The sequence below is a fragment of the Acipenser ruthenus genome, chromosome 5 (genome assembly GCF_902713425.1).
Source record: "Acipenser ruthenus chromosome 5, fAciRut3.2 maternal haplotype, whole genome shotgun sequence".
Taxonomy (NCBI): Eukaryota; Metazoa; Chordata; class Actinopteri; order Acipenseriformes; family Acipenseridae; genus Acipenser; species Acipenser ruthenus.
Window position 1 is genome coordinate 47,304,795 of NC_081193.1, and position 24,652 is coordinate 47,329,446.

The 24,652-nt window shown below is 40.2% G+C and overlaps 1 protein-coding gene across 2 annotated transcripts; it reads left to right on the forward strand.

Moving 5' to 3' along the window:
• Window positions 1–201: 201 nt before the first annotated feature.
• On the forward strand, window positions 202–24,652 carry LOC117402275 (heme transporter FLVCR1-like). 2 transcript variants are annotated; one of them, XM_034003254.3, is made up of 10 exons: window positions 205–1,283; window positions 1,574–1,718; window positions 2,462–2,602; window positions 5,790–5,857; window positions 7,730–7,833; window positions 9,007–9,117; window positions 12,003–12,108; window positions 18,355–18,466; window positions 18,801–18,868; window positions 19,264–24,652. In XM_034003254.3, the coding sequence occupies exons 1-10, from the start codon at window positions 636–638 to the stop codon at window positions 19,348–19,350; spliced, it is 1,590 nt and encodes a 529-aa protein (XP_033859145.3). In that variant the 5' UTR covers window positions 205–635; the 3' UTR covers window positions 19,351–24,652. The 2 variants fall into 2 exon arrangements, with proteins under 2 accessions (XP_058880272.1, XP_033859145.3); XM_059024289.1 differs by lacking the exons at window positions 12,003–12,108; window positions 18,355–18,466; window positions 18,801–18,868; window positions 19,264–24,652 and adding an exon at window positions 11,707–11,985 and having other exon boundaries at window positions 202–1,283.

Here is a 24,652-nt window from a genome sequence, read left to right on the forward strand (position 1 = left end):
GAACAAATAGTATAAGAGTGCTAGCATTTATTATCAAAACTGCTAGTTATCTATGTTATAGTTAAAACACAATCTTAAAGAACCTCGAGACAAATACCGAGGAAAATAAATAATAACTTGGTCTTTGATTATACAGTAGTTTGTACAGTACTTTGTACGACTCTTTCCGCTCAGAAACCACACCCCCTGTCTGTTGCCGATTGGCTGGCATGGCATCGGAAGTGTTCAGGCTTTTTGCTTGCCTGTGTGGTAGCTAATAGCTGTGCTGATGCAACAGAGACCGGTTCATATATGCATCAATTACTTTCTCTGCTAGTAGGATCGGGTGGTGCCGGTAGTGTTATCAGCATTTTAGTTTTATGTGGGGGTGTTTTGGATAACGATACTCGACCTTTGTCAGTATGGATCAATGTATTTCCATAGAATTAATAATATAGCCAGTGCTCATAATATTGCATGGCTTTAAAAAAACCCAATCCGTTTACCGGTATTTACCCTACTCACGTTTCTTTTTTTTTCAATTCTATATTAATATTAATATTTCAATTCAATATTAACACACACGTTCCACGGCGAGGAGGATTTCCTGTTTCGTTAGACAGAAGACATAGTGGTATTACCATTTAAGCTGCATCATGTTTGCCTGCGATTTACAGGAGCATCAGCAGCATGGTTGCACACCTGACGAAAACTGCACGGCTACACCAGAGGGGAAGAATGTAATCGCTCCAAATGGAAACCAGTATATCAACATGACTCCTGGACTAGTGCAGGTCGCTTTTGAAGATTTGATATCCCCCGACGAGGAACAAACCATGCTGCCTGGGCAACCGAAACCGCTTGAAACCAAACTTTACATGCGAAGATTTGCAGTTTTGATAGTCTTTAGCCTTTATTCACTAGTCAACGCCTTCCAATGGATCCAATACAGCATCATCACCAATATCTTCATGGACTACTACAGTGTGACAAGCGACAAAATCGACTGTCTGTCAGTTGTCTACATGATCGTCTATGTGCCTCTGATATTCCCCGCAACCTGGTTGCTGGATAAAAAGGGACTTAAGATCACTGCCCTCTTGGGCGCAGGTTTGAATTGCATTGGGGCTTGGGTAAAATGTGCCAGTGTGAGACCCGACCTGTTTGGGGTGACGGTATTTGCACAAACTGTATGTTCAGTGGCCCAGGTGTTCATTTTGGGTCTACCTTCAAGAATTGCATCGGTGTGGTTTGGGCCCAAGGAAGTGTCAACTGCCTGTGCCACAGCAGTTTTGGGAAATCAGGTGGGTGTTTTGATAACTGAGTGACAAAATGTTAGTCTTTATATCGTATACGTTATAACTTATAGATTGCATTGTACACGTGTCCCATAACGCATATGTAATTAAAATAGGCTTCCAAGTAATACGTTTATTGTTTAAGAACATCGTTTTCACAATACCTGTTTCATTTAAGAACCATAACAGAATGACATTTGTAACCCCTAGGGCAAGTATTTGGTTTTTAGGACACAAACGAACGTGTCAATCAGTGATTTGTAGTAATGTGCCATTTTTCCTGGTTTGCTCCTCAGCTTGGTACAGCAATTGGTTTCCTGCTGCCTCCAGTTCTGATACCCTACACCAAGAACAATATAGATCTAATTGGGAGCAACATCAGCATCATGTTCTACGGTACAGCAGCGGTGTCTACTCTGCTATTAGTTTTAACAGTCATTGGTAAGCAAAATCGTTTTAAAGTTGTAAATCAAAAAATGAGTCAATTCCATTCCAAATCAGAAGCTGGCTCCAGGGTCACCATCGCAGAATCGGAAGAAATGACCAGCGTTTGTCAATTTGTTCATTATTCTGTATTCCCCAAAAATCACAGTTCCCTAACCCTATAATTTAGAGATATGGAGTACGAAACCATGCAAATACAAAAAGGCAAGTTTAAATGGTTATAACTTCTGAATGATTTTAAGCAGAGGGCTCCCAGTTTCTTAATTTAAAAATATCCTGGGCATTGTGATTCTGCTTAATTAGCCACGTTCTGAGGCATTACATGAGATACATGTACACTATGAGGCTGAATGGTGAAATCTGTGTAATTTCTAGAAATAATCCCTGTACACCACCTGCTTGTAATTCTTTCATCTATGACACAGTGGTGTTCCACATTTCATAATTAAGCAACCCTGTGATTATATGATGGACTTTGAAATAAGATTTGGCAATGGGTAGGAACATTGTGATAGTGGAGGTAAATTATTACAAGTAACTGCTTTTGTGAGATTATATGCATAGTGGGTTCATGCCTGAAAATAACATAATTTAGACATGTTCCCTATGTGAAATGATTATTTTGTAAAGGCATGTAACTTAAAATTGTATTTTTGGTCCCCTCTACGTACGTCAATGTACAGTTTTATGTTTGTCTAGTTATTTAACGTTACTAATGATCCTGCTTTATTTTGTTATAGTATTTAAGGAAAAGCCTCCACTCCCGCCAAGCCAGGCTCAGGCTGTGCTGCCAGAGAGCTCTCCTGAAGATTACTCCTACAAGCAATCAATAATCAACCTCTTCAAGAACTTTTCCTTCCTGCTTCTGCTAGTCAGTTATGGTGAGTAATACATGAGTAAAGGTCCCCCAGTGGCTCATAGTAAAAGCACTGCTGCTCGGAGTGCTGGGTGAGCCATGCAGTTGTGTTTCAACTCCCTGTTTCCAATTGTGAGAACATACAAGGGCGACTGCATTGGCTGGGTGTAAAATGATCTGGGGGTATGTTGCTTCATCATGCCAGGTGTCCAGCGAGACCCAACAAAGACTTCCCAGTCTAGGTCCTTGCCTCCAGGGTTTAGTAACATCTATTGCTTAAATTCAGAGTGTGAAAAGATTGGCTTGACAGTGAGAATGAAGGGCAGCCCGTTGATGTTCAGCTCTCCTGATTGCAGTGGTGAGGCAGCATTCCAATTGGGCATTTCAAACTGGGTAGAAAAAAAGGGAAAATTGCAACCGTAGATACCATAGGCCATTGTTCTTCAAATCCGGCCCTCGAGAGCCTTCCGCCTGGCCTGTCGGATGTCAGCTACAGTGCTGCCAACTGCCGCAAAATTGGGCTGTTTTTAATTCCGTTTTGCGGGAGAAAATTATGCTAGGCGGGTTGTCTATTTTTGGGCAGTTTTAGCAAAACGCTACAGGTTTGTTTAAATGTATCTCTGCCATGATTGACACAACACATTGAATCAGAATCGGAGTAAGAGCAACACACACACACACACACACACACACACACACACACACACACACACACACACACACACACACACACACACACACACAGAGACACGCTGCCGGAAATCTTTCCCATGGTATGCACAACTGAACCACACCAACATTTTTTTTCTTGTGGCAGTATTTTCCTGATTTTCAAAACAAATACGTCTCTGTTTTCATCAGTAACATTTTTAAATGTGGACATCATTTTCATGAACTGCCAGTTTGTGTGCTGTTGTGAAGTCAGTTTGGGTCTGGGGGTAACTTCTCTAATTTTAACAATGAGAGAGTAAAATGTATTTTCAGGGAGTAAAATGAAACATTACCTTGAAGTCATGAGTAATCTCGATAAATACTGTACAGACTTTAATGTTAATGGGGTAGGCATTAAAAAAGAGCCTTCCATATTAAACGCAAAAGACCTGCCTGTTCGTACTAAACGGTATATACGTTATAAGCGAGTAATTCCCCATTAAAGCCCATGTTGTTTGGCAGGGACATGCCTCCTCAATACATTGTAAACGGAACTCCGTTCTAATAGGATGTGTTATAAGTGGAGTGCAGCTGTACTAACACATGCCAGTTGCATCCTAGCTTTAATGTATCTCAGTCATCGTTACAATAAAAAAACAAACAAAAAAAACAACCCTACATTTCAAAAGAGATTTGTTTAAACCTTATTTAAACTGTTTGTATCACAAGATACGATCATTTTGGCCCGAAGGGTAGACGGTCGGGTAGGTTTTGTTTTGGCCGTTTCGACGACACTGTCTATATGTGAGACGCCAGTCTGCACTGTCTTATAATATGTGAGACTTGTCTTTTGACCTTTGGCCAGTTTATCTGCATTTAGTATAGGCAAACCTAACTAGAAATATGTTATTTATTACATAACGTAAAAGTGCCTTTAAACAAAATAACTACGTTTCAATACATGTAAGCAGATATATTATGATCGCAGATTAAAAGCACTGTTATAAGACACTACTAGTGAGACCAGACCGTCATATAAAATGTATATTGTAATAATAATAGTAAAATCACTTTAATTTACAGGGTTTTAATGTGAAACAACTAAATGGGCTTTTAAATCATCCAAGTCTTTACTTTCTCATTAAATGCAGAATGAAGAACGCTAAAACGAGAGCGCAACATTTTAAGAAGTAACTAGTCTATATAAATGTTAATACAGTTATGAATAGTGATTGTAATAAAGTGTGTCCTGCATTCATTCTTTTTATGAATTATAGATTAATTGCTTCTTAAAATGTTGCACCTTCGTTTGCATGCAGTATTTGAATGTATTTTATGTCTGCCTGCACAAAGTGGGGTGTAGCCCCCTCAATTTTTTGTTCTTTTCCCCTCATCAGGGAAAGTCTGGCGCCGCTGTCATAGGGAATTTGCCATTTCACCGCGACAGATTGACGTGCTTTCATTGCTTAACTTGCATGCTTGCTGCGCAGTCATTTTTTGAAAAACAAAGACGGTGTGAGCGAGTGTCAGAATTGTAGACAAAAAGAAAGGAAATTAGGTGTCCATTTTTTATTTAAAATGAGCGCCCTGTGGCCCCCCAAGATTTGGACATTGCCTTATCTGGTCCTCCAGTGAATGTAATTGAATACCACTGCCATAGACACTACCACTCTAATCATACAGGTCGCCTCATTTGCACATGTTTTTTCTAAATCACAATTTTGATACATTTGATGCAGAAAATTTGAAACATTTATTAAAAAAGATTGCAGATCAGGTTACCCACAGGTGTTACCAGTATCAGGGTTGAACTATTTAAAATCTCAAAAGGAACTGACATAGTTAACCCATACAAATAATTTAAATGGCGTAAAAAAGCAGGCCCATAGGAAACAGTTGGAAACTACATGGAGGTAGGACAGAGGGAAGGAGTCACTTTTTCACACAGAGAGGGGTGGGAGTATGGAATGGGCTATCAAGTCATTTTATTGAGACAGAATCACTTGGATCCTTTAAGACCCAACTTGACAAACTTCTGAAGTTAATCACCTACTAAGAAACAGACAAGCCTAGAGGCTCAATGGCCTCCTCTTCCGTGTACATTTCCTTCTGTTCTTATCTGTTACAGCTGTAAAATAGAAGGAGATGTGTTTGCCTGCGCTGTCCATTAGAGAGTGATCCACATTACTGGCCTCTGTTACATAACTGTCCATTTATTGTTGTTTTCATTTTGAGTGTTCATATTTAAAAACAAGCGTGTGCTGATGCAAAACAAGTGGTTCTAGATGTTATACTGGAAGTGACTGTTTCTCAATGGTTACCCCATCTGATTCCTCAGTGATTGTTCTTGGGAAACATCAGAAGTTTGATTTTCTGTCTTGTCCATCATGCCTCACCCATACAGCTTTCCTATATTATAGAATACATATAATGGATGCCATTTTTGTAATCTGTTGTTCAAAGGACAAGTGACAGATGTTTCCAGTTTAAGACCTGAACACCTCTTCCAAAAAATGTTTCAATTATTTTTTGTTACTCTGCTTTCCTTTCATTCTTTGTAGGTATATTGACTGGGTCGTTTTACTCTGTGTCAACACTGCTGAATCAGATGATCATAGAGCACTATAAGGTATGTTTAACACAGGCATCCCAAAAGGCTTGTGAATGGGTATCAACTGGCAACATCAAAAACAAACAGACGTTATATTATTTAAAAATATAATTTGATCATTTAAAGTGGACTAAATGAATATACAACAGCAAGGAAAACATACCTTTTTAAGGTCAACTCAATCCACCTGGCAGTTTGGTGCCTCAGGTATTACCCTAGGTTCTAGTGCCCTTTTTTCAGTTTGTTTATTTATTTATTTATTTATGTATTTATTTATGTATTTATTTATTTATGTATGTATTTAATTATTTTTTACAGCGTTTTTGTTTTGCGTTAGTTACTATATGTTTTAAAATATGCTACAATAATGTAAGAAATGTACTAAACAAAAAATGCTTTGTAATAGACAACACAGTGTGTTGCCAATAATAATAATAATAATAATAATAATAATAATAATAATAATAATAATCATAATAATAATAATAATATATTTGAAAACACACACACTGAATGGAAACTGTCAGGCTGCAGAGTATTAACAAAATATTGTTTTTGTATAGACGCTGCATATTGGTGGTCCATACCTAAAACTGACCTTTTATATTTTGAACAGATGCCTAATAGATGTAGTATAATTATAAAATTATAAAATAATTATAAAATATGAACTATAACATTCACAGCACACATTCTAGCCTATTGTTCAAAAAGCAAACACTAACAAAAGCCAATTCCATAATCTCAATCAAAAGGTATCAATCTTGCTGAGTCACAAATGTATATCTATATATATATATATATATATATATATATATATATATATATATATGAAGCATTGCTTGATACTGTACTGTTTGGATCCTTGTGTCCACACACAATGAAAACTGCCGTGACAATACAGTACAATGTACTGTAGTCTACCTTATATGTGATGATCAGAAATGAAACAGAACAATATGATTGCAGGACTTTCTAGACCAAGGTAATTATATGTGTATATGGTACTGAATGCGAGCATATTAATGCATCCTCATTTAATGGCAAACAACAACTATTGGAATATTGTCATTTATTGTGTTAAGAGAAATTTTAGTTGTAAGTTTATACCTGTGTATTTTTAAACACTGTTGATGGCATTGATTTAAAATGGTTAATTTATAACTTAGCTGTAGCATATAGCCTTCTTTTGAGTGTGTGTTAGCTGTATGCAAATATGTTCTCTGAGTATCTACATATGGGTAGTGTCTGAATGCGTTACCTGGGGATTAATACAGGAATTGACATCAAATCGGAGCTCGGTGTCTTTCTTCAGGGTGCTAGGAATTGTTAAGCTGAGAGAACATAAAGCCACTGTTTCAGGAACAATATCTTGAAAACTGGTTCCAAAAGACTGGGAGACAGAGTTTCCCTGGTGTACTGTGCAGTGGCCTGAAGCCAAGTTCCTTCTGCTGTAAGCTTCATAAATTGAGCCCTAAGAATATAAGTATGCATGGTTTGCCAGTCACTGACCTACAGTAAGAAGTGAATAATAACCGAGGAATATAAACATCGTGATTAATTTTAAATTATTCTCAAAAATATGGTTAAAGCTTAATAAATAAAACAAAATAATAACAAATGTATTTGAAATATGTTACAGATAGGTATGTACTGTATAAAATGCATTTGAAATATGTTACAGATAGGTATGTACTGTATAAAATGTATTGTTTTATATGTTGTTGGTTTTAACTTTCCCATGGGGAATTTTTTTATTTTACACATTTTTACCTCCCAAAATAAAATGTACAAAGGCATTTCGTTTTTTGATAGCAGGCCAAGATGTTTTGTTCTATTTTTGAAGCTGACCTTTTTGTGTTTACTTTTGTGTTTCCCTAATGTGTGTAGGGTGAAGAGGTAAATGCGGGACGTATTGGACTTACTCTAGTGGTTGCTGGGATAGTGGGCTCTATTATCTGTGGCCTCTGGCTTGATTACACTAAAACATACAAGTATGTGCAATTCTATTCAAATGTCAATTAAGTAAGTTGTACATTACTGTTCCACAAAATAGTCAACACAGAACATTTAATTGACTCATGTACACAGTATAGGTGTTACAGAACAGTATTTCTGTTTTTTTAAAACCAGCAGCAAATAACTATTATATTAAAATGTTCACAAATAAAATGTCTTCTATTCAGAAACAACCAAAAGACCCAACACTAGTAATCTTATTGAATTCTGTTTGTTTGCTATTTAGAGTTCAAATATTAAATACAATACAATAAAATAACTTAAAAAGCCAAAATCTCAGTGGCCTACTTAAAAAATGCAACCGCGATTATGCAGAAAGTTCTGGTGTATCTATTCATAGTATGAAATGGAGACCACCACAAACTGATTATTCGATTGATTGGTTTGAGCTCTCCACAATATGGTGCTAAAACGGTCAGTGGGGTTGATTTGGCTAAAGGGTTCTCCCTAGGAATTCTCTACAGCTTGGCTGCAGAGGATTGTTGCCGGAACACTGTTCACAGCAAAAAAAAAAAAAAAAAAAAAGCCAGCTGTCCAGTACTGAGATGCATTTGTAAATGCTCTGGGAGTAGGTCAAGGTGACTGGTTTATTTTCAACCGGTAGCAATCCATTCTTATCTTCTGGCTAAAATTGCTGAAACCTTAGATTTCAGGTTCAAACAGGTGAACAATGCTTTCCCAAGCTCTGAAACACTTAAACATCCTTTATGTTGTATTAGTGATAATTCGTTTCCTTTGAAGTTACAATAACTCAATAACAGAGCAACTAATCTGATTTGGAAATATGTTTTGCATGTACGCAGACACTTGTCAAACATAATCACAAGCACTGTTCAAGTTAAATTAGAAAAATACAGTTTTGAAGCATACTGATTTGATTTTACATGTTCTGCAGGGTTGCAAGAGCAGTTTGGCCAGATTTAATATATTCATCATTTAGAGTGTGACAGAAAGTTCGACAGACAGACATGAATAAGGGTCCACTTTTTTTTTTTTTTAACAAGGATCCTGTGTGAAATGTATATGGTAGAAATACAAATTCCAATACAACAAAGCTAGTGTGTGATAATGTAAGGAATCTGAAGACTAACTAATTTGTTTCCTAATATTCTTCTTACTGATGTGTTTTAATCTCTCCCCTTTTCCAGACAGACCACCTTGATTGTTTACCTCCTGTCCTTTATTGGAATGATTATTTTCACCTTTACACTCAATCTTGGCAACCTCAATATTGTATTTTTTACAGCAGGAATACTTGGGTAAGATATTTATAATTTAATTTAGTGTTTCTGATAAATTGTTCATAAGTGTACAAAACTGTCTTTTGAAGTAATTTACTTGTGATTGTAACGGGGGATTCGTTACGTGTGTGGCTCATCACTGAATAATCATGAGGCAGACACAGAGCATTGGGTGTTGACACGCTGCACAGGTGCGCAGATTTATTATCAATGCAAGTGCTGACACTAGGGTACCAGCAATGGTAGCCCTAGTGTCACATTTAATAAAGAAAACAAGACAAAACAAAGCTAAAAATAAGTTTGCCACACAAAATGGTGAGCATTCGTCCCATTAAAAGGAATGTCCCGCTCCAGGAACACTTCTGCTCTACGCAAACCCTCCTATGCTGTTTGAGATCAACATCCCCTAAACTGACCTACTTCTGGGCTTCTGGAGTCCTGGCATCCTCACAGAGCACTCCTGCCTCTTCACATGGCCTTTTCAAACGGTCCGGCTGGGCAATGCCTTCATGAGCACCGTCTTGGAGTGGAAGGGTTTCGTGTAGTAGTTCCTGCAGCGAGGACACTCTCTTTGATGTAAACAAACACACGTTTTTGCTCAGCACCCATCTGTGTAGCAATGGCCATGCAGCAGCCTTGAACTGTGGTGCAGACGCTTTTTGAGCTCTGTGCAACATCTCCGGGCACACCCCTCAGCCAATCCGGACCTCCCGATCAGCTCAGAGCTGGGCGAGCCTAACTGCCCAATTGGTTGCCCAGCAACGCGTCTCAGCTGCACACACTTGCGCAGGAACCAGTGACAGGGCTCTCCTTGTCACAGTGATTAATTCCAGAATACTTCATTTATAATAGTAACCTTAAAGGGTACATAAGGACCTTTTTATTTTATTGTGTTGCATGTTCCCATGCGTTGCTACAACTGTTTACATAAGGTGTGTGTATTGTTTTAATTTTTTTTTTTTTTTTTTACATTTTGACCACTTTTTTAAACTTTTAAATTGCATTCCCTGCCTCAAGATGGCTTCCCATGTACCCGAATGGACCTCTCAGAACTACATTTCCCATCATCCTCCTGCTCACTGTTAAATCCATCTCAGTTACATATGAAAGCTCCTTATGTACCCTTTAAAACAAAATCAAGAATACTAACTTTCGAGCGCAACTTTGTGTAGTTATAAAATATTACAGTTATCTTAACTAGCGTCTTCTTTTTCTTGTTTGGATTCATTTTGTATATCGTTTTATATTTCAGTTATCACAGGCGCGCTTTTAAAAAGTCCCCAGGATGTGAAACTGAAAAAGACTGAAGAGAAAATGATAGACCCTTACCAAGTTGCTGTTTAATTAAAACCAAGTTACTCTTTTTACTGCCCCTTCAGTTTAACTTTAATTTAATTTTTTTCTTAAGTTTGGAACGTCTGCTTAATAAAGCATCCCTCACCACCTTGTTGAGTTCAGAAGAAAGACTTTTGTCTCAAATTCAAACTTGTGCCTTTCACTTGGAACGAAGTTTCAGTAAAGCATGATAGAGCAGTGTGTGTTTAGTGGAAAGAAAAGAAAGCAGTAGGGACAGTAATAGGTGTAGTCCAGGAAGGAGAGGGCTTTATTATTATTATTATTATTATTATTATTATTATTATTTTTATTATCTATAGAGAGCTTCAAAATAGTAAGTGGAGAAATCAGCTTTCTGATAGTGGACCCTAGGATGACTGACAGCTCCTTTAATCAACATTGAAACGAAAGTTCTTTCTTAAGGGTTTTTCGCATAGATTACTGGTTACTAAAGGAGTACTTTTTTTTTTCAACTGCTCACTGTTGTTGCGTTACCGTTGAGGTAACTATGTGGAACTACTGGTTCTGCCTGTATTTAATGGGGAGCTATCATTTTTTTTTCCCCTAAAAAGCCTTTACTGCACATGTGCGAATTTGTGAACTTAAACAGAGGGTCCACGTCAGTTGGCTTTTTCTATCTGTGAACTTTAATCGTTTAACACCCTGTATATATCATTCTGTGGCTGATCGCTTTCTTTGTTTTATATTTGTTACCATACAATTGTAAAATATAGCAAACTTAAAAAAATTGTCAGAATCTTTATTAAAAGCTACATTTTACATGAAAAAAATATTTAGCTAATGTATGTTACAGACATAAATCACTTTGTTTTAATAACACTTTTTAATATGACATACCGTTAAATTAATTAATATGACATACCATTTAATTATCTGTTATCATTTAATCATAGTGGTTAAATTTGCTTTACCACGCTGTTTTTATAACGGGTGGCAAAGTTATATTTCTAACTTAGTTTAAGGGAGACTTAAACTTAATTTATTTACTTTATACCTAGATGGATAATATGACAAATGTCACATTTAAAAAAAAAAAAAAACAAAAAAGAAAACACTGTGTGTACCTTTTGTTTTTGCATCTGAAAAATAACTAATGGTATTTAAGTCCTGTTATCTTCATTGAATTTCCAGCGAACCCTCCCTTTAATTCAGAAATTCGTGCGTGTGCAGTGTAGGCAACGTCTGATTTTTTCACAGTCTACCTAGTTCCTGTGACACCATCACTGAACAGCCTTCTTTATACCATTACAGATCAAGTGACAGTATGACCTTTCAAAACTCGAAGCTAGGTGAAGATTGGAGCCACAGGACCCATAACTACTCAGATAATTACAAACAATTGAAGTGACATTTCAAGCTACTCACTTTAACCTAGATGTAAATAAATGTGGCTGGCTTTTGGCTTCTTTGGTTTGTCAAGTAGAGAAATGTGCACGTCATGAGCATGCTACAGTACTTCTTCATAGAGGTCTAAAAGTTTTACAAATCTCCAGTTTGCTCCACAGGAGAATGCTGTTTTTTCCTAAACTCTCCCATTGTATTTTTAGTTTCTTTATGACAGGATACCTGCCACTGGGATTCGAATTTGGAGTTGAAATTACATATCCTGAGTCAGAAGGAACATCTTGTGGTCTCCTGAACGCTTCTGGACAGGTACCTATAGAAGCTGTCAGAAAAAAGTCCTGCAGTAAAGAAGGTCAAGGATATGAAAGTTTGCTGATTTTGCAGAGTAGTTCCATTTTATGTATTCACCTAATTTTAAAACTGTATAAATACCCAATGAGGTTCTGCATTCATATAAGAAATACACATTACTTTACAAAGTACAGTGGTGGCATGAAGTGAATTTTAACTACTGTGGGTAAATGTAAAGGACCAAAACACCCATCATAACACTGGGGCAGTTACCTTGGAAAAAGAGAAACAAGTTTCACCTTTCTCACTCTATTTTGGTAGTACCTTTTCGGGTAGTGTGTGTTTCTATGTCGTTTTCTTTTAGCCAAAGAAATGATCGTTCCAAATGCAAATAAACTAATTAATATTAAAATATGGGATGGTATATTTTATTGTTTCTGTGTGAGTTCCAATTTGGCCTTGCGCGACTACTAGTATTGTACAGCTTTCTTAAACTGGGTTTCCACTAAGTTTTTAGGTTGTGTTGAAGTACCGTAAGTGTAGCCTGCCTAATTTTGGCCACCAAAAAAATGTAATGAAACTTCGGAAAACAAAACAAAAGCCAAGATAGCGTTACACAAATCCAAAAAACAAAAAACAACATTCCACATTTTTTGACTGCATATATATTTATTATATATGTACATGTATAATATGTTTATAATATATACAAGTTTCCCTACAGAACCGTAGCTTCAGCAATTCTCATTCTTATAGTCTACAAACTGAGCTAAAATCCAGCACTTTAGGTTAATGATATAAAACTGGCATAAGGCACAGGTGTCGTTGTCCATCCATCAAAAATCCAAAGCAACGTTGACCATAGTCCAATTTCTGTGTTCTTGTGCATATTTTAGCCTTTTAGTCTTGTTTCCCTTTCTTAACAGAGGTATTCTTACTGCAACACATCCTTTTAAGTCCTGATTTCAAGAGTGACCTTTGTATTGTTGATTTGATGGACAACGACACCTGTGCCTTCTGCCAGTTCTGTTGTCAATTCAATTCTTGTCTTCTTTCTATTCCTTAAGGATATTATCTTCAAGTATTGCTCATCCTTGTTAGACAGCTTTTTGGGTCTTCCAGTCCTGGGGTGTCAATTGCAGATGATGTTTCTCTGTATTTGTTGATTATGCTTTGGATACCACACCTTGAAAATTGAGTGATGCAAGCTATTTCAGTGTTTTTTCTTCTTTATGCATGTCAAGGTTGTTATAATAGTAGAAAACACTAGTGGAGGCTTTGAGTAAATTATTGATGCTTATAATGCATCAGAGTAGAAAAATGCAACACGTCTAAGACTTTTAGGCGCGCCGCTGCCTTCTGGCACTTTAACCACCCAGCTGCTTATCCTGCGATTTCCACGTGGAGCGCCAGCAAGTCCAAATTTGTCACTCCTGTGGGAATAGCATGCAGGGGGTTATATGTGCATCTGCAAAGTTTAACACACCTTTTTGATGTGCTCCAGTAAATACATAAGAAGACTATATTGTATAATCATCTGCAGTTTTGTTTTACTGGAACAATCAGCTGCTGCTGAAGACCTGAAGCATGATAGCCGTGAGCCGGGACTCTATTCCGACCGAGGGGGAAGCATTCCTTCTGGAGCCCCTGCTGCACAACACCCATCTTCGTTCGCAGGTGATGGAATCTCCCGCGGTGCAGAGGCAGATGGTCTGAGTCTGGGATCTCCTGGATCACGAACGCTCAGTGTGGCTAGCTCCCGAGATGCTCGCCGCCAGAGAGTCTCAGTGGACCACCAGGACGGCCTGCTGCGTGATCCGGGAATGCAAAGCAGTCTTGCACCCAGACTCTGTCAGGTATCTTGAGGGGGTCCTTAGGAGAGGAGAGCCAACTTCCCACCCCACCCCCAGCTCTCCGGTCCTGCTTTTAGAACCAAAGGCACAGGGCCCTCCTCAGCCCCCGCTCGAGAACAACCTTATGCATGCTGTCAGCCATTCGCTTCTTTTGACTCTGCAGGCCCACCATGCAGCCATCTCAGGGCTACAGCGTTGCAGGACCATGCAGCTCTAGGCAACTTACAGGCAGGCCCGCAGGCGCCAGGCCAGTTTACTGGGGTCGCTGGTAGGTGGTGAACCGAGGACACCCTGGCCGACCTAAGCCCTCCCCACCTGGGCGGCGCTCGGCCAATTGTGCACTGCCCCCTGGGAACACCCCGTTCCATGGTCAGCAGTGGAATAGCCTGGAATCGAACCGGTGACCTCAAGTCTATAGGGCGCATCCTGCTCTCCACGCGGAGTGCCTTTACCGTATGCACCACTCGGGAGCCCCGCTAAATGTCCATCCTTGTTAGGGTGCCGTGAGACTGTCAGCCGTACAAGAGCTCGAAGGGGGAGAACCCTGTTGAACTCTGCGGCACCTCTCTCATTGCAAAAAGGAGGTAGGGAAGGAGCGTTGCCCAATGTTTCTGCTCTTGGTTCACAAATCATCTAAGCTTTAATGTTTGATTAAAACATTACGCCAAACTGTCCGATGGATGATAAACAGATGTCTGGATGGGACGTAGTTTTTATATTTTATACACCTGCTGTAGCGTTTGAGACAGAAAGTTAGTCCCATAATCAGTCAGTTTTTCTTTGGGCGATCTCTACTCTCGACATAATCTGCACTAGTTCTTTGGCTATTGCAGCTGCATTAGTGGACCTCGATGAAACTGCCTCCGGGTATCGCGTTGCGTAATCTACCACCACTAATATATGTGTATACCCGGAATCAGAAGGTAGCAAAGGGCCCACTATGTCCATTGCAATGCGCTCAAAAGGAGTGGAAATTATTGGCAGTGTGACCAAAGGGGTGGGGCGCACTCGACCCGGCGCTACTCGCTGGCAGTCTGGGCATGTGGCTACATATTTTCGACACTTCAGTATGAAGCCCTACCCCATAAAATCGAGCAAATATGTGTTCCCTTTTTTTATCAGCTCCAAGGTGCCCAGCAAAAGGGATAGCATGCGCCAGCCTCATGACCTTGGGCCGACAAGACAGGGAACCATCAATTGTGTTACAGGCTGTCTTGTGCCAGGGCCCCCAGTGCCTTCAACATCAATACCTTCAATAGACCGGACCTGTTCCAAAGCCTGCACCAGCGTGGGGTCGTTGCTTTGGCCCCACACTATGTCCACGCTTCGGTCCCACATGTCCGGTATATTGAGAGGGGCCGGAGTAACATCTGCCATGGATGGCCCAGTAACCTCACCCTCTCGGTCACGCTGCGTACCGACTCCCTTTGAGTGGTGTTTGATACCATCCAAGCTCTCTCCCACCAAGCCCCAGCCTCATCTCATTGATGCACCTTCCCATGTTTTGATCCGTCTCTCTTTCTTTGTTTTTTAGGATGAAAAAGGGAAGGAAAACAAGTCAGCTTGTAAGGGGAAAATCTCACAAATCGTTTTCCTTCGTTTGTCTGCCACGTTTACGTGTGAGGGCGGGACTGTATTTTTAATTAATTGTTTATACTGTGGCCAGTCCCGGCTTAGAATTACTAGATGTGGTAGCCTTTCCATTATTATTTATTTCTTAGCAGACCACCCCCACTACAAGTTGACGCTGCATCGGTCCTACCGATATGTATGCTTTTAGTGTGGGGTATGCCGCCGTGTCTTCATGGATACAGGCAATCGCCACCTGACCTTGTGGCTGCCACGACACACTGTCCAAGAGAGCTGTCCGAATTAAGGTCTGCTCACACCTGGAGTCCACTAATGCATGGGTACTCACATTACCGACAACCACATCAACAATAGAAGGCTTCTCCAGACCATTTCCACCATCTCTTACCTGCTTCCGATGCCAAATAACATGCCGCCACGTTGCACTTTATTATTGGGGAGCGTTTTCGGGCAGTATGTCGTGTGGGTTGGCACCTGGGATAGATAGGCGGGGCAGAAAGCATTATGTTTACATATTTGTCCCGCTGCTGATAAGGCAGCGGGTCAGAGGCATTGAATCTACCCCAGCTTGGGGCTAGCCGTCGCCTCCATGGTAGAGAGGTTGGGCTGCCCATTGGGGTCGGTGATCTGGGCAGTCTGGATTCCAACGGGATGAGGGGTGATGGTGGAGGTGGAACCAGTCCCCTGCTGCTCGGCAGTGAGGGAGGGGTCAGTAGGCTGATCGGAGAGGAGATCAGGGAGTCCTTGAAATCCTCCGCCAGTCGGATCGCAGCTTCCAGGGTGGTCGGATTGTGGCGTCCAGTCCAGGTTTGGGTCTCGGCGCCGACCACATGGCAGAACTGCTCCAAGGTGATAGCTTCGCCCATTTGTACCCCTGTTTTTTCGCAGGGGCAAAGCCAGTAAACCATGTGGTCACACAACCGCTGGGCAGCCACCCTGGGGTGGGACTCTGGTGTCCACCGGTACTCCCTGAAATGCACCCGATGTGTTTCCCCTGTGATATGAAGACGCCGGAGGATGGCTTGTTTGACCAGGTCGTACTGGCTGGCTTCTTCATTGGTCATGGCCTGGTAGGCTGCTTGGTCTTCCCCAATTAAGCAGGAGCCCAGTTGTCTAGCCCAGTATTCCCAAGGCCATGACGTGGCAGTAGCTAGCCGTTCAAAGGCGACCAGGTATCCCTCCGGGTTGTCCTCCATGGTCATCTTCGCTTTAGGGGGTGCCATCACGGGTCCTGCTGGTAGTGGGGGTGCGTTTCTGATGCCGATCCTCTCAGTCAGCGCCACATACCTCTCCACTCTTGCTCTCCGCCTCCTCTCGTCTCTGGTCCAGTGCTTCCAGCAGCATTGACAGTGCTGTGACGTCCATAATCCTGTTTCTGACACCACATGTGGCAAAGTGGTTTGTAGTGCTCAGGTGTACAGGTGATGCAGGTGCTCCAACAATGACAGACACAAAGTTTACGGTTCAAACAGTTATTTAGTTTCTCTCTGTCTGTTTGAGACCGTTAAATAATAATACTGGCTCTACACAACAATGTGTATTGCCAGCATATAAACCACAGGGTTCAGTCCTGAAATAATAATACAAAGAACAACACACAACACAGACACGATCACGTCTCCTGACAGTGAGTGCTTAGTGCAGGTGCGGTGCAAGGCAATTATAGTGACAGTCGGGAAGTGTAGTCCGGGCTTGAGGCTGGTCTGTAGCGTCAGCTCCCAGTTCATGTTAGCCGTCTCACAGTGACAAACGCAGACAGTTTAGTTTCATAAATAAACAAAACATTTAACACTCACGATTCGCTTATCACAGTCCATTTCCTTTCTCGGTCATTCTCATAACCACATCAAAGGAACAGATTACATTGTCACATCCCCATTTATACCCTTGAAACATTGAATAAATGGTGTCACATACAAAAGAAAAATACTGAATGGAGGTCTCTAAACCCCTTGTACTGTATGCTTATTTTTTCCTGTTTGGTCAGAGAACCTTGCCATGGCTACTTCAGATCTCAGATAATAAAGGATTGCTCGGCACGGACTTTACTGTAGTAGAATGTTTTACAAGGTTATGTCTCAAACAGGATTTTCACTGCTGAAGTCTCATAAGCAGAAGGTATGGCTTCCAGACATGTTGCCATGCAAAAGTTTTTGGTCAATTGTATGGCCACTTTAGAACGAGCACAATTAATCTGTTTAATGTTATATATTATGTACAGAATATTGTATAGGTTGCTGTATGATACAAGCTGATCTCTACTCCGCAAGAGGTCAGAGGCCGCTCTGACCCGGACTAGGTGAAAATCAGCTTCTGTCTTACACAACACCCTGTACTATATATTAAATAAATAGTTATGCCTACTTTCAATAGTTAAATAAACAGTATAGCCCATCTTTGTGCAATGTCTTTGTATCGGATGGAAATTACATTTCAGGTTGTTGTATGGCTGTATATACATTACTATAAAGCTAGAAATAGAATACAGGCAGCAGTGTGGCGTAGTGGTTAGGGCTCTGGACTCTTGACTGGAGGGTCGTGGGTTCAATCCCCGGTGGGGACACTGCTGCTGTACCCTTGAGCAAGGTACTTTACCTAGATTGCTCCAGTAAAAACCCAACTGTAAAAATGGGTATTGTATGTAAAAATAATGTGATATCTGCTAACAATTGTAAGTCGCCCTGGATAAGGGCGTCTGCTAAGAAATAAATAATAATAATAATAATAGAATCCTTGCCTGTCTTCAGTGAATTATGTTCGTTCACAGACCTGTAAAATGTTGATGATGATGTCCTGCTTTTTGCTTTTTCCTTCTTTTGAGGTATTTGGAATTATTTTCACCTTAATTCAAGGGAAACTAACAACAGATTATAACCCCCGTGCCGGAAATATTTTCCTCTGTGCCTGCATCTTTGTAGGAGTCATTTTAACAGGTTGGTGGTCCAATATTATGGGATAAGGCATAGGATACTTTTTGAGCTTGTAAACACTAAAAAATTTCCTGAGCTATAATAGAGCTTGAAAGTTGTATTTGTAAAGCTTTTCATGTTTTGTCTCTGAACTTGTATCTTCTTACTGCTACAAATAGAAGAATGTCTGTAGTGTAAGACTCTCAGAGTGATCTAATGGCAAGGGCTAGTAAACCTTGTAACTGAAAGTACTGGTCTTTATTGTTCGTAAATACTTACTTACATTTTAAAATAATTACATTTAAAGATACTTATATAGTTTCTTCATATCATAATATGCATTTGAACTTATTTACAGCTTTAATCAAATCGGAGTTGAAAAGACACAATGTTAATATGGGGATTACAAACAAAGCTGTACAAGCAGTAAGTAACATAATACATATCGTTTTAATGTACTTTGTTGGTGGTACAGAAGGATAAAACACTTACATTTGTACATGGTTGTTTTTATGTGCTTTCTAATCTAAAAACATTTGCAGAAAAAGACCTATTTGGAGCATGATTTCAAGTTTTACTACTACTGTAGCTGGTAGTTATTTTTATGGTTCTCTCACGCTGATAGCACTAAATCAATTTAGCTCACTAATACTAATGAAATACTCTACCACAAACACATAGCAGGTTATATAATTACCTGTTTATGTTAAAGTGATTTTCATTGCAGTATGTCAAAGACCCGAGTGTATGTTTGGGTTGGAATCATGTAATTCAGTAAAGGTTGTTAACCTACACTTCTTAAACTTCCTTGTTGCCTCCAGGTTCCTGTTGAGAGCCCGTCTGAGCCACCCACCAATGGCATCCTCTTAAAATCAGCACTGGAGGTCTCCCGTGAAACGTCAATATAAACCTGAGGAGAGACAGAGAAAGAGAGTGTTGAACTGGAAATGCACAACATTTTGCTACAGATCCAGACCTGTGACAGGAGACTGTCACTAAATTTGTTTTGTTTTTTTATTTATTTACTTGTTCATGTATTTTTACAGCATGAATTTTTAATTTTTTTAACGGATATCATTTTGAAATCTATCTTCATTCATTCAAATCTGACATCAGAATGACTGGCCGAATAGCTCTGATCCAAATGACACTGTGTCGCTGAGCAGATACAGACCTTGGTATAGGGATTTCCAAGAATTAAGATGCTTCATTTAGGTTTGTACTTTTGTACATACATTGTACTTGTTACATAAACGATAAACTACCCACTTGTCCAGCCATCCTCGTGAACATGGAAAGTTCATAAAGGAACATATTGAGGAGCGGCTATTATATTTAGGAATGAAGAATTTCTTGCTGTCTTTTCACTGTGATTTGTTTGCTGAGCTTAGTTCATGATTACCCAGTTAAGCTTCCTATTCTCTTTGGTTCCCTTTCAAGTACAAAATGTAACCCTTCCCTAATGGGGATATAGATCTTATAGCGTGAATTACCTGAGCACTTAAATCAAAGCTGCTCCTTTTGATTGAATCATAACTACAGCTAAGTTGATTATTTTCAGTTTTTCTTTCAGAAACCCAATGTGCACGTGTTTGCTTTGCTCCACTTACAACGAAGGTTACTAGATTTGTTTCTAGTTAGCAGGCAACTGCAGCCCCTGTCTGTTTTACAGTGCATGCTTGCAGTTTGCCAGTGGCTTTTTCAGGTCTTTACCTGCATGCCACTTGTCATGGTACCAGCCCGGTACCAGTGACTCGCTGTCGGTACCAGAGCTAAAAGCTTTCTATCTTGTCGTGAGACCTGATTTATATAAATATGATCGCCGCTCTGTAGGACGACAGGATCTAGAGGCTAACTGTCTCCTTGGAGCTTTTCACCCCAATGCAGCGGTGATGGTAATGATCTTCCAGAGATTCTGGGCCTGCATCTGCAGTTCACCCGTTAGGGCTCCTACACATGCACCCTCTACAAGCCTGATTCAACCACAGGGTCCTTCACCCTGTCTTGGACCGGCACCGCCTACTCACAGTGTCCTATGTCACTGTTTGAAAGCTCTCTCCTGGTGGAAACAACTAGCTCATCTGTGCTTGGGCAGAGCTCTGTGCAGTGTCACGAGGAGAGAGGTGGTAACCACAGACGCTTCCATCCCAGGTTGTGGCGCTGTCTGGAACAGCCAGGGGGTGCAGGCATATGGAAGCCCTCATGGGAGGGCCTCTACTAAGTGCTTTGGTGCTGCAGGCAGTTCATCTGGCCCTGCACGAATATTCCAGGGAGATACAAAGGAAATGCGTGTTGATCAGCGGACAACACCACATTGGTGGCTCATCAACCACCATGGCGGTCTCCGGTATCCGTGTCTCAATCGTGTTGCCCAGAAGCTTTTGCTATGTGCTCACGAACACCTGTTTTCAGTAAGAACAGTTCACCTGCCAGGGGTGAGGAACTGGGCAGCGGAGCTTCTCTCGAGAGGTAGCTCCCCACAGTTCGGTTGTGAACCTCATCTTGGGGTATTTTTAATGGAGAGTGGTCACGCTCTGAGCATAGACGTACTGGCCCACAGATGGCCCAAGACTCTGCTCTATGTTGCCACTGCTTACACTGTGTTTGGAAAAGATCAGACAATACCAGGCTCGGGTGCTCTTAGTAGCCCAGCATGACCAGGTTCTTGGTACAGGCACAGCTCCTGTATGGTCAGCCATGGGAATTGCCGGCCCGTCGTGACCTGCTGAGTCAGACACGGGGCACTGTGGTATCCAGATCCAACAGTTCTGCAGCTCTAGGTCTGGCCCCTGAGTGCAGACATTTGAGTCACCTCGGGTTATCCGATAGGGTAATTCTCACCCTTAAGAATACCAGGGCAGCGTCTACATACTGCCAGTACGGCTACAAATGGGGTGTCTTCTAGAGGTGGTGTAAGTCGCGTGCACTGAATGCCTACCTGGCAGCTATTTCGGCTTGCCATATTTAAAGAGCACAATTGACAGTCTTCCCAGGAGCACACTGTTGAAAGGTACTCAGAGGTTAAGACCCCCTAGGAAGGACCTTGTCCCTCTCTGGCAGCTCAATGTAGTGCTGGACACACTTACAAGACCGCCATTCAAGCCCCTTCATTCAGGAGAGGTGAAATTCCTGTCCTTAGAGACGGCTTTACTGCTTACTATTACCTCCACTAAGCTGGTAGAAAGGTCACTGGTCAGCCTTGCAACCTCCTGGGCGTTATTCCAGGGCGCATCTGTCACAGATATTTGCAACGCTGCAGTATGGGCGGCTACTCATACGTTTACCAGGTTCTACCAACTGAGTATCGTAGATCAGTAGAACCCTGGTTTTGGGACCAGAGTGTTAAGAGCAGCCACTCATTCTGCTTTTTAACACATTTTTATTATGTTCCACTTTAAGTCCTGGGGTAGTTAGCCATACACCCTTTTTGGACTTTTGTTGTTAAATGCTAAGGTTACTCAGCATAACCTTGTAGCATATACACTGCATGAGGGTTCTCCCTCACTGTACTGTGGACTATATGCCACGGACCCTTATCCCTCCTCTGCTGGTGCTAAAAGTCTTTCACTTGCGACGGCTTGGGTATTGTATCCCATTAGGTGATGGTTACATTTCGTACTTGAAAGAGAACGTTAGGTTTTTATAATAACCCTGGTTTCCTGAAATAGAAATGTAACCATTACCCTTCAAGGTCGCTGCTTTCTCTCCAACGCAGCAGGCCTGAAGAGAAAATGGTGCTGATCCTTATGCGTCACTCGTATTTTTCTCCTGGGGGCGGAGACGACGTCTGACGCATACAGGGCTCTTAAAGGAGCAGCTTTGATTTAAGTGCTCAGGTAATTTGGGCTATAAGAGATATAGCCCCATTAGGTAACAGTTACATTTCTATTTCTTGGAACGTTATCCCCTGTATAGTGATATAACGGAGGCACCTGAGCATACAGTGAAAACCACTTAATAGAATCAGTGGCTATTGTAATCAAAAACTGCATTCCCATTTCTGTTCAACCATTATAAAACCTTCAACCTTATTGAATCAACAGGTTTATGTGAAAAAATGAAGATATACAAACATGAGCACATTAACTGTACAGTTATTACAATACGCGCTTGATTCAGGTAACCAGTAACAGTATTCTGTGTTTTTCACTGTATCTAGAGAACCTTTTACCCAACTGTGAGGAAACTTGGTGCAGACCTTCATTGAAAGATCTAAAAGCAAACTCAGAACTGATTTCCACTTCCAGTATCTAATAGCTCCTTCCAAACTGGTTTAAAGCACTTTACAGAGGGAGTATCATGTGCAACACATAGCATGCAATGGAAGCTACAAGTCACCTGTTCACCCAGTCAATCAAATAATGTGTATTAAAATTAGACTGGAACTTTTACCAGATGATTTTCCTTTGACTGGTAACAGCTACCATTGATATACTACAGTATCTGACTTTCCTTTTGCTGATATGATGTGCTGAAAATAGTGGCTGCTCCTTATCTGATGTTCCCCTTACATTCACACATAGAGATGAAATGTTTTGAAACACTGGTCTAATCTATTATACTACAACTAAGACTACTTTTGCTTTGTGTAAAATGGCACTTGTTTGTGTGATTTTATCAATGGGTCATTAAGTCATATTGTATTGGTAACTGATTTCACAGAGTGCCTGTGACAAGAACATATTGAGTTGAAAGATGTCATCACTTACTTTACACAGATACATTTACATAGTAATGTTGCAATTTTCCCCTGCTTTTCCCATGTTTATACTATGCATTTACCAACGTTTTCTATGGCTTGCCATGTTTTTTAATATGCTTTACCATACCTCTCTGGGATTTACAATGCTTACCTGTGCTTTACCATGCTGTCACTGTGCTTCATTACACTTTGCTATACTTTTAATGTGGTAAACTTTCATAAGGGTTGACCCATGCTGAGTCCCCTCTTGATACCAAGGGCAAATTATTCAACCAGCAGGGTTTTATTCATGAAGCAGTATTTCTGATCATTCTTTCTTGTGGATGAAAAATTAAGTTGACTTTACACAATGTGTGTGTTGGGTGTACACAGGGATTGGACAAAACAATTTGAACATCTGCCATAACACTATCGATTGGCTGTAATTCCACCATAGGTAACCAGGACGTCATTGATTCAACTGTTCGTCATTCAACTGTTCGTTGTTTCATAAAGATCAGTGAAAACTCAATCGTCTATTGAGTTTTCACTGATCTTTATGAAACATAAGTAACCTGCCAAGCAACAAAGCATCTTCTATCATTGTGATCAAAAGGGACTTGTAACATGGAGATGCAGCTTTTATATATTACAGATATGCATCACAAATGGACCAATCACATAAAAATAAAAAATAAAATAAAAAAGTTTTTTGTTTCTTTGTTGGATAATAAGCTCTGAAATTTAAACTTATTTAACCAGAGGGGCATAAGTGACATTTTCATAATTTTACAGGGGAGCAAAAATAAGATTTTGATTATTTCTTAGCAGACACCCTTATCCAAGGCAACTAACAATTGTTAAATCAATATAATTTTGAAGAAAATTAAAGAAATATTTTTTAATATAAATTATACTTAAAAAATACTTGTGAACATGGAAAGTTCATACAGGAACATATTGAGGAGCGGCTATTATATTTAGGAATGAAGAAATACTACTGTAAAATATAGTTGACAAGATGTTCTACAATTGACATGGTCTGGTTCTTATTCTGTAGTGAATTCATTGCTTGAATCCTCAATTTAATTGAGTAAAATATCCACAAAAGTTAGATATTGTTTTACCCAAAGCTTTATTTTACAGCTTTTTTCAGCCAGTTTGACTCATCTGCTGTCACTCAGCCATCCCACAATGCAACACTCCGTGCCAGGAGGGCGTAAGTGTGCTAGTTACGTCCTCCTGGCACTAAGTTTACATAGATTTTGCAGTTGTGTCTTTATTACTTTCTCACTTTATTCAATGCAGTTTGTGATTTCAGTTAGGTCCTTCCAGCACTAGACAGATCTCACCAAGAGCTTTAATTTGATGTATAATAATATGCCTTTTTGACAAAAATGTCACTTACGCACCTCTGGTTCTGAGCCCTCGTTATGATGTTTTAGACTACTACTTGTAAAAAATACTTTTGATTTCTTTTGAATACAAAATTTATTTTGAACACTTGTAATTAAATAAAAACACACGAC